Source organism: Dipodomys ordii, unplaced genomic scaffold, assembly GCF_000151885.1.
Source record: "Dipodomys ordii isolate 6190 unplaced genomic scaffold, Dord_2.0 Scaffold28, whole genome shotgun sequence".
Classification (NCBI taxonomy): Eukaryota; Metazoa; Chordata; class Mammalia; order Rodentia; family Heteromyidae; genus Dipodomys; species Dipodomys ordii.
This window is the reverse complement of record NW_012267244.1, coordinates 13,204,964-13,215,512: the sequence shown is the minus strand read 5'-3', so window position 1 is coordinate 13,215,512 and position 10,549 is coordinate 13,204,964. Positions and strand designations below refer to the sequence as shown.

The following is a 10,549-nucleotide window of genomic DNA, read 5'->3' as shown; positions in this document are numbered from 1 at the left end:
GAAGGGAAGGGAAGGGAAGGGAAGGGAAGGGAAGGGAAGGGAAGGGAAGGACTTCAGCCTATCTCAGCCATCTTCCTCCTTACAAAGCTTGGCATTGAGTACAGTAGAGAGAATTGGAGTTCTTGAAAATGACTTTCTGATAGGTATGTCTCCTTTCTGTTTCCTGTGGGCACCAAAGATTTATTTGCCATTCCTGGGTCCTTACTTAACAGGTACTTTACTTCCTCATTCTTTTGTGACCCCTGGCCCCCATTTCATTATCAGGCAGGTTTTGGCTTAATAGTTTATCTATTTCTTGATTGCCTGCTTTTCAATTAACTCCTACCATTTTGATACCTAGTTTGATTTTTTTTTTCCTTGACAGTCCTGCAGCTTACTCTTAGGGCCTGGGTGCTGTCTCTGAGCTTTTTCACTCCAGGCTAGTGCTCTACCACTTGATCCAGAGCTCTAGTTCCAGCCTTTTTTTTCTTTCTTTTTTTGGGGGGGGAGTAGTAATGGGAAATTTGAGTCTCAGAGACTTTCATGCTCTGGCTGGCTTTGATCTATGATCTTCAAGTCTCAGCCTCCTGAGTAGCCTGGATTACAGGTGTGAGTCACTAGCGCCCACCTTGGCTTCTTCAGGTTTTTTTTGTTTGTTTGTTTCTGTTCATTTGTTTGTCAGTCATGGGCCTGGGCACTGTCCCTGAGCTCTTCATCTCAAGCCTAGCATTCTACCACTTGAGCCACAGTGCCACTTCCTGGTGGTCAACTGAAGATAAGAGTCTCATGGACTTTCCTGGCTTTAAACCTCTATACTCAAGTCTCAATCTCCTGAGTAGCTAGGATTACAAGCACGAGCCACCAGTGACAGGCTGGCTTCTTTGCTTTTTAAGCATATATTCCACACCAACAAAATTAGAGCCTAGGCAAAGATGAGAATATTAGCTCACTGTTGTTGTTTTCGATAAGGCTAGGAATGTAAGATCAGGAGAAAGAGAAGCAAACAAAACTCAAACATCATTCTAAATCCAAAGGTGTAAATGACAAACATAAATTAGGGAAGAAACTGTTTCCACACTCTGGAAGAGGACTGGGGTGATACGATATAATTGAGAGGGATTGGTTGTTAAGTCAGGTGAAGATGGCCAGAAGAGCAGAGCATGAGAGGGTGGCAGGAAAGGAATCTTATACTCCCTGCTCTATTTTAGTGACTCTTCCCTGCCTTAATGATGCCTGTCTACCACTGTTCTCTAGCACTGGAATCTATCAATTGAGGTATAGGGACACTTTCATTAAAGCAAATAAAAAGGAAACATATAATGGAAATCACTAAAACAATTAATTTCCCTGACAGTTTAAAAATATGATCCAAATATGAGGGACATTAAGCCTGAAAGGAGCCAGTTATCTTTTGACGAATTAGACCTGTCTAGAAATTCAAATTGCCCCAAATCCAAGGTCTGCCTGAGCCCATCCATCCATCAGCATTTCCCATGTTTTGAGAGGCAATCTGAGAACTTTCCCAGGTTCTCATGGTGGAAACCATTGAGCCTCTTCCTCCAGGCTCATTTCAAAGACTATGATTGAAGGACTCTCTGCACTACAGGAAATATCAATACAGTCCCTGGAAATGTGCAATAACTGACGATGGACTACTCAGTTGTGCGACCCTTTTATGAGGTAGTCATGCTCTAAGAAAAACTAAACATTCTGACTGAAACAATTTTTGAAAGTCTACATTTTAAAGACACCACTATACATATGCCTGTTTGAAAGAGCTGGAGGTACTGAAATTTTAAAATAGGTTCCAAACACATACTGCCGGATTTTATATAAACCACACAGCATTTATTGTAAAATTAGATTTTAGAAAATTAGAATATTGTGTACTTTAGATTTTTGACAGTAGGCTTTAAGTTAAAGAGCTGCTTCATTCCACATATTGCACATGTATTCGCTGTATGAACTCTTATTATTATATAAAATCCTATATATTTGACTGTCATAATGATCCTTGTAAATAATACTTACTAGTTTTCCTGGTAATTGTTCTAACTTAGACAAAAATCAAACAACATAGAACAAGAAGATAACTTCATTTCATTAGCAATGATACAGAAGGTTAAAAAGAATAGGAACCATCCTTTGTTTTTCGATGATATAATATTTACTGAGAATCTACTGCAAACTCAGTTATACCCATCTCCTTATTTAATAAACCCAAAAGTCATACATGAGAGAGTGTGTTTTCAAGAAGAGTAAACAGACACAGAGAGACATGCAGCTGAATCAGAATTAACTAGCTACCCAGGGTCAGAGTCAGGATCACACACTTGGGGGTCACAAGCTTTCCTGCTTCAGAGGAACCTCACAGGTATGTTCAAATAATTCTCACTGCTCCATTTGCAAATTAACTGTGTTCTTAATTTCACTAGGTGGCGTCACTCTTATGTCTGTGGTGACATCTGTTGTAACACAAATGAGCACCTTCGTTACTTTGTAGTTTCCTTACACTGGAATTTCTTTAAATAGCTACTCTTTACATGTGATGTCATTTTTCTTTAAAGTGTTTGGTACAATGGGTATAAAAGCAAAATAGGCTTTGTTTAGGCCAGAACACAGCTGAGATTATGAAGTGGTAGAACTTTTAGGCACTTGTATATTTTCATTTCTTACAACCTGAGGACTTTTTTCCTGATTCATAATAGAAAAATTATTGGCAGGTATATAAGAACACATTAGTATAGCAAAGATCTAACACTCTAATATGTTAACAAGCTATATTTTTTACTATCATTTAGATAGACAATAGCCCTATTATTTGCAAGAACCTAATAAAAACCCCTTTCTTTCTAAAATTAAAGGTCCATGAACTCCACCACCCTCCAAAGGACACAGCTTCCAATCATCTCTTATGAAGTTGTGAGAAGGTACAGATTATAGAAATGAAAATCTATAAAAAGGAATTTCTTCTCAACAATGCAATTAAAAACTATCCAAAAATGAGTTAAAGGAAAGGGAGAAGTCTTACTTGAATTGCTATCAACTTATTAATACTACAAATTGTTAGGAGTTTAATAGAGTTTGTCATGGTTTTAACAAAGAGCATTTCCATATTTAAGCACTGACTTCAGAGTGGACAGGAATGCACACAAACAGCTGTGCATTACCAGAACTTTATAGAGATGACCAAAACAAAGGAAAGGAAATAAGGCAGTGACTAACCACACTGTATATTCAAAAACAATGACCACAGGAGAGTTGAGTAGGAGGTACGATGTTTACTTAGAAACAATAGATGGCATTTAACTCCAACCCCTTGAACTCCTCTTTTGTTCACCTACAAATCATCCTTTAGTTGAAGTATAATATTGTGATATTAGAGCATAAATACTATTAGTTCTATTAGGCACAAAGTCCAGCTATGACTCATGACACATTTCTAAATGTCTCATATATTCTGCATTCTTAAACATGGATGTTTTCTTAATTTCAAAAATAATGAATCAGAGTTCAATAAAAACTAATGCTTAGATTCTTTTCCCAAGGAAAATACCACTTTTTTACACAGGAAAAAAAATCAGCAGGAGTTAAACATACTCATTTTAAACATACTTATGTTTTGGCTTCCTTAAACTTACCAACTGCCAAGCAGATGTTTGTGTTTTTATTTCAAATTTTCCAATTTGCCAAGTTTTTTTGCTTGGAATACATTTGTACACTAACGTCAAAGTAATTTAATTGAAGAAACTTGGGCACCAGAAAGAGAAAGAAAGAAAGAAAGAAAGAAAGAAAGAAAGAAAGAAAGAAAGAAAGAAAGAAAGAAAGAAAGAAAGAAAGAAAGGGGGAGGTTGAGGGAGGGAGAGAGGGAGGGAGGAAGGAAAGAAGGAAGGGAGGGAGGGAGGGAGCGAAGGAAGTGAAGAAAAAGAAAGAAAGAAAGAAAGAAAGAAAGGAAGGAAGGAAGGAAGGAGGGAGGGACGGAGGGAGGGAGGGAAAGGAAGGAAGAAAGAGAAGAAAAAGAAAGAAAGAAAGGAAGGCCGGGAAGCTACCTCTCTCTCTTTACCTCCACCTAAATACAGCTCAGAGAACTTCGATTGAGTTGCCAGCCAAAACTTTGATTTCACAGATGGTGGAGACTCCCAACAGCAGCAAACAACTGCCAGGCAATGGCACAGAGGCCACCCGGGCAGAAGGATGTGACCCCAGTGTAAAAAATTAAATCCTGTGTCCCCAGGACTGGACATAGTTTTACTCCCCACAGACTTTCGGGACACTTGTCCGAATGCCACAGCCGCTCATCAGCTGTCACCGTGGCCAAGATTTCACTATTCTTAGCCAGCCAGCAGGAGAAGAAGAAAAAAAGCCACAACCAAAGTGTCAAACTAAAAGTCCTAGCTATTGTCTCTGACAAAAGATCCTCCCTCATCGAACCCTAATGTGTCTGTCATACCTGTGACCAGAGACTGAGGACCTCACTGCCAAGTAGGTCCTAAGAACTGTGCACAAATCCCTGCCCAGTAAAGGAATGACAAGAGAACTTTGAAATCCTCAATGGCTGGCCACTGATAATGCCACACGTCAAGAATGGAAAGGATCGCCTACCTGGAGCCCTCTCCGTCTTAGAATGCTGGACTCATCCATCTCCCCCTCTGCTTTCTCTGAGCCTCTCTCCACAGTCTAGCATGCTGTACTATCTCGACTTGGGTAAGCTAATTCAGAGCCCCGGAGCTGTTAAACACTTACATCACGCTCGAGCTGATTGGAGCCCGGAGTCAGCTGGTCCTGCTTAGTTATTCACTCCGGTAACTTCGGAGATCAGGGATGCTTGCAGTTTGAAGCTAGACAGCAAAGCAGCAAGTGCGCTCAGCACCTTAATGCATGGATCCAGGCAGGCGGAGAAGGAGGAGGCTCTCGCTAGGAGACGGGAAATCAAGAGATGCCTGCTTGGTTGTCTCCAAAATGCTAGCTGTGGCGTTCCAGGCAGCCAGCCGGCCAATGGCTTGTGGCAGAGACTTTGGCTCAAGCCACTTCCGAAGCAACTCTAAGGTCAAAGTAGTGAAGTCAATCAGGGCTGACAGACACCTGAGTACAAGGGGGAGAAACGATGGCACAGCTGGCCACCCCAGCGCACCACTGGGGGCTCCTGCTTATCTTTCCTGAAGCATCAAAGACAACAAAATGTAGCAAAACACACAGGCTGCCTACAAACCTGAAAACACCCAGAGCTCAGGATCAGAGGAGTTGGGGGGCTCCGGACTGGGGGGGGGAGGGGAAAAGTGGCTCCTCAGCCAGGTGCAAGTAGCACCTTGACACACACACACACCCAGCATGAAGGCTTCTTCATTTACATAAATACCTTGCCAGTCAACTCCCAGTCCAAAACCAGAAATCACTTACATTTGAATTCCCCTCCTCACAGTAACTTAGTTCTGTGGCCAACTGACCAAAATGTTAAAAATAAATAAATAAAAGGGGGAGTATTCTAAAAGAGGAGTTATCATTCATAGGAAAATTAACCTATTTATAATCTATATTCAGCTTTAAAAAAGATTGTGCAATCTTTTGCATCATGAGCAATTTCACAGTTTGTTTCAGCTTATTTACTCAGCTCATCCTCATCTTATTTCAATTCAAAGCAACCAGGAGATGAATATTAAGTTTTCATTACTGGCAAGGCACAGTAGCAACAATATACCATAGGACCAATTTATCATAAATTATTCCCCCCGGTATCTGTTCTAAGATATTTAAATTGAGAGAATTGTTTGGTCCTGAGAGATACAAAAACTGTCTGCAGTTTGTCTGAAAAGTCACTCTCTATACAAGAGGCAAATTCGTTTCTTGAAAGGAAGGTATTCAGGAAGACTAGTATAATTCTTTTAATGCAGAAATTCTGATATTTTATCTAATCAAGATATTTAGATTTTTTATGATGAGAGGGTGTAGAAATATGTCTAGTGGATCTTTACCCATTCATCTGCTAGTCAATTATCATCCCCTTCCTCTCCCTCTCCCTCTCCCCCTCTCTCTCTCTCCCCCCCTCTCTCTCTCTCTCTCTCTCTCTCTCTCTCTCTCTCTCTCGGTTGTGAACACATTGTTAGACTTGCTATCAATTGAATAGATTATGTCATTAAAAATAGCTCAGCGATTTATGAGTCTAACCACTGAGGAAATTGATTGTATTTTATGTTCCTGGACAGTCTTTGCATACATCTCTAGACATACAAAGGGTATCTTGTCAAAAGCTGCCACCCCAGGCAGCAGCAGCGGTGGGGAAGGGTGTCAGAGTATCTCCACTGAGGCGTGTCTCTTTAATACTACTTAAGGCAGAAAGCTCCAGAGAGTGTTTAGCTCAAAATTATCTGTGGAGTAGTAATGCCATCTCTAAAAGAAAGAATGAATGAACAATTACACAGAACTAGTCATCACTCAAATCCCTGCACCAACACAATTCTAGTACAAGCCATATATCTTATCTAGCTTTGTACCACTTAAGCCACGGCTCCATTTTTTTGTTTAAATGGAAGAACCACAAGAAGGAAGAAGGGGAGGAGAGAATAAGAGAGGGAGGAAGAAAGAGAAAGGGAAGGAAAGAGGGGAGGGAAGGGGAGGGGAGGAGAAAAGAATAAAAGGCCAAAGCAGAGATGGACTGAGACTTTCATTCTGTCAGGGATCTGCACAGCTGGTGGGAAACAGCTCCCATCCTTCCTAGGCCTAACTGCATTTTGATCTTTTCCTGCAAAGCAAAGAGCTTACTCTTCAATGAGAACTAAGGGAATGACAAGAGTTGCCCCTTCTGCCTCAAGTCACCCACTGAGAGAGAATCACAAAAAGTTGCCTGAATTTGAAGAGCCCTCTTAGACAAAGCATTGGCACAGGTCAGTATATATCCACCAAGTTCAGAACCATTACTGCTGTCCATAAAGGCAAAAGAAAAAAGAAGAAGAAACAACCTTGACCTAAAAAGCTCCATTTTTGAAAAGCAAAAGTTAATCGTGGTTTTCTTATTTATTTATTTCCCGCCCCTCTGGGGACTACCACATTCATTGTGCTGCCCCTTCTAGAGAAAGCAGGGTCTGGTAGAGGGCACCCAGTTCCCACTGGAGAAAGAAGGGAAAACACTTTTCTCCTTGAAATAAAGATCAACAGGGAGAAAGAAAAGCAAAAGGGCAGAAAGCCCAGGAGTATCTTTTCTGTGACCAATGTCATAAACCAGTTTGAATTGCTATCAGAAGACATTTCCAGGACATACTGTCAGAAAGTCAAGCCGATATGCATCTCAAATCAGCGGACTCTGCATCTGCAGGCACCTTGAAGCTAGAATTGCCTGGTGAGTGGGAGTGACAAAAAGAAACCTGGCAGAGGATGAAGCAAGTATGTTTCTTAACAAAGAAATATTTTGAGATAAAATCTGGGTTAGTATTCCACCACTAACTAAGTCTAACATAAAGATTATAAACTATCACACTCTCAAATCTAGTATGAAAAAAATATATATCGATTACCTGTCAAAATGTATCACTTTGAGAAGTGATACACATACATTTTAAAGAAATAAAACCAGCCCGAGGCAAAAACATTTGGGACAAAAAAAATGAAAGGCTGCTGAAAAATAACATCAAGTAATAATGGCTTAGCAGAGGAAATAGTAAAAGGGAAATTGCTACATTTACCCTTTGCTATGTATTTTCTCATCAAGATGAGCCATGTGTTAAAAATGCAATAAAAACTCCAAATGAGGACACTCCTCACAGGTAATAATTGAGATCTAGACTAATTTCCATTAATAAACTCATTCTTTTTTTTCCTATGATTTTATACCTTCATAGAATATGTTCACCATATTGAGAGTCAATTCACAAAGTACTAACCTTAATGTGTATTGCTTTTACATGTGTATTCAAATAATCAAATCTGGTAGGCTTTGCCATTAATTGTCATCTAAAGCCAGGGGCTTGGTAGTATTTGATTATTAAAAACTTGAATAGAAACATCACATAACCCTGTATTATAGACATAAGTAACTTCATGAAACACTCCAAATCCATGGTCAAAGTTAGCTTTTGTCTGTTTTCCTTTGCTTTGCTTTGTTTTGTCCAAGTCTTGGCCTTAAACTCTGGGCCTAGTCACTATCCTTAAGCTTTTTTTTTTTTTTTTTGCCAGTCATGGTGCCTGAACTCTGGGCCTGGGCACTGTGCCTCAGCTCTTCAGCTCAAGGCTATTGCTCTACCACTTGAGCCACAGCACCACTTCCAGCTTTTTCTGCTTATGTGGTGCTAAGGAATCGAACCCAGGGCCCCATGCATGCAAGGCAAGCACTCTACCACTGAGCCACCTTCCCAGCCCCCTATCCTTAATCTTTTATGCTCAAAGCTGGTGTTCTACCACTTGAGCCATAGCTCTACTTCTGGCTCCCCCCCCCCTTTTTTTTAACAACACAAGGATGTTTTATGATTCCAAAACTAATCTTCACCGCCCTGTCCCCTGTCTGGCCTAACCTACCTCTTCCAGTAGCACTCAATCTTTGCTTCTGAGTATCTCTATCAAGGAGCAAGGGAGCTAAAGCTTGAGAATAGACAAGTATCCTTGTGGAGAGGAGGGTTTCTCCTCCACCTGATACCTGAGCCAGGACCAGGAGTGAGGGCCACTTTGCTGCCCTGGCCCTCCAGCTCACCAGTCTCAACTCACAGTATACTAGCAGGGTGATTTCCAGAAGATTCAGCACCATGATGTGGTGGGATTCCATCAATGTATTCATGTGTAAGCATGGCATTGAATGCTGTTTTTTGATAAGGACAAATAACCACAAAATGCTCTGATCACCATGACCTGTCAGTGACCTGAAGGGTTCATAGGTTTGGATTTCTTCATTCCTAAGGAAAGTCAAGGTGGATAAATCCTTCCATTCAATCACTGATACTTTTCTTACTCATAGCAACCAGTAGCAATGAATGCATTGTAAAGGTTAAGAAAAGGAACAGACAGAGGAGAAACAGATCACTCAGGGGAATGCACACAGCATCTATTACTGTGGTTACATCATATTCTTGTGTCAATGTGAATACCAAAGAACACTTTAAATGGTAGTGACTAGAACTGTTATGGGGTAAGCTTTTTAAATATATATGTGATTACACTTGAATTGCTTCTTTTTCTTCTTTTTAGGTGGGAGAAGGCAGTACTGGGGTTTGAACTAAAGCCTTATGCTTGCTAGGCAAATGCTGTGCCACTTAAGCCACTATTCATTTCTGCTTTAGTTATTTTTCAGATAGGGTCTCATACATTTTACCCACGGCTGACCTCAGATTATGATCCTAATAGTCTCTGCACCCAGAGTAGCTAGGATTACAGGCATGTACCACTTTGTGAACCTCCTTTTTAATGTTTGTACTTAATGCCCACCATGTTTCACTTCTACATATTGATAATAATGGCTGGTATTTACTGATCATACACTATCCAAACACTTTGAGCCCTCTCAAACCTACAAATTAGGCAACATTTTTATCCTATTTTATCGAGGAGGAAATTGACTTTCAAAGAAGGCAAGTGACTTCCTTCGATCCCACAGCTCAGACAAGCTGGACTTGGCCCTTCAACTCTGACACAGCCAGCCAGTGTCTGTATTCCTAAACACTCAGCCCTTCCACCTTCCAGGGTTTCAACAGAAGGACAAATGCTTTCAAAGTGAAACAGAAACATGAAAGGCTGGTGATTCTTTAGCTCCTAAGGAAAAACTGCCACACCATGAAGCTGACAGTGGTTCTAAAAGAGAAAAGGAGCAAAGTTCTCAGCTATGCCAAGAGGAGCTCATAGGAGCTCATAAGCAGAAGCAGAGACAACTTAGAGTGTGAGATCTCAGCCTCCATCCAGAGTTGGAACAACTCCTGAGTCTCCTGGCATGCTTCTGAGTTACAGTTTCAAACACAGCCCATACGTATATCCGGTCATGTGAAGGGTGCCCTTTTCAGCTACCACGCCAGGCATGACAACACATCCTTGTTATACTGTGGGGATGTTGGCAGCTCTCCGTTTTCCAGACTGAAACCTTTTCAGGAATTTACCACACAAGGTAATTCCTTTTGGGCAAAATGACTAAAGGCCAGGCTGTTTACCATGTTCTGAGTAGTGCTGGGAACCACAAAGGGGAAAATCCCAACCCTTCATTTTCTGGAAGCTACAACTCCCCAGCCTACTTATAAGTACCCTGCCTAGCCAGCCAGCTCCTGCTCAGGCTCTGCCAGCCAGTCTGGGACAAGTCCCTTCCCTCCCCTTCCCTCTTTTCCCCTCTCCTTTCCTTTCGCCACTAGGTTACCTAATGCAAAATAAGGAAAGCGGCACCACTGCCTTCAAGGTGAAAGGAGCTTCTCCCTCACTCTAAGGCCTGGTCCTCCCCATGGCCCACAGCCATGTCTCCCAATTCCTCTTCCTCTTCCAGGCCAATGCCATCTCCCTAATCCACTTCCACTGGCATTTCAATCACTTTCCTGGCTTCCAGACTTCTTGGTCCTGCCCAGAAACATGCTTAGGGGTAAAGGAATGGCCCAGATGTCCCATCAGCCACTTGTCA

The 10,549-nt window shown here is 41.3% G+C and overlaps 1 protein-coding gene across 1 annotated transcript in view; it reads right to left on the bottom strand.

Moving 5' to 3' along the window:
* Positions 1-4,678, bottom strand: part of Mast4 (microtubule associated serine/threonine kinase family member 4) — a 355,411-nt gene extending 350,733 nt beyond the window's left edge. The window contains exon 1 of the mRNA XM_013015896.1: positions 4,582-4,678. Within this exon, the coding sequence (XP_012871350.1) occupies positions 4,582-4,620 (39 nt within the window). The 5' untranslated portion in view covers positions 4,621-4,678. The remainder of the gene's footprint in view (positions 1-4,581) is intronic.
* Between the last annotated feature and the right edge of the window lie 5,871 nt (positions 4,679-10,549).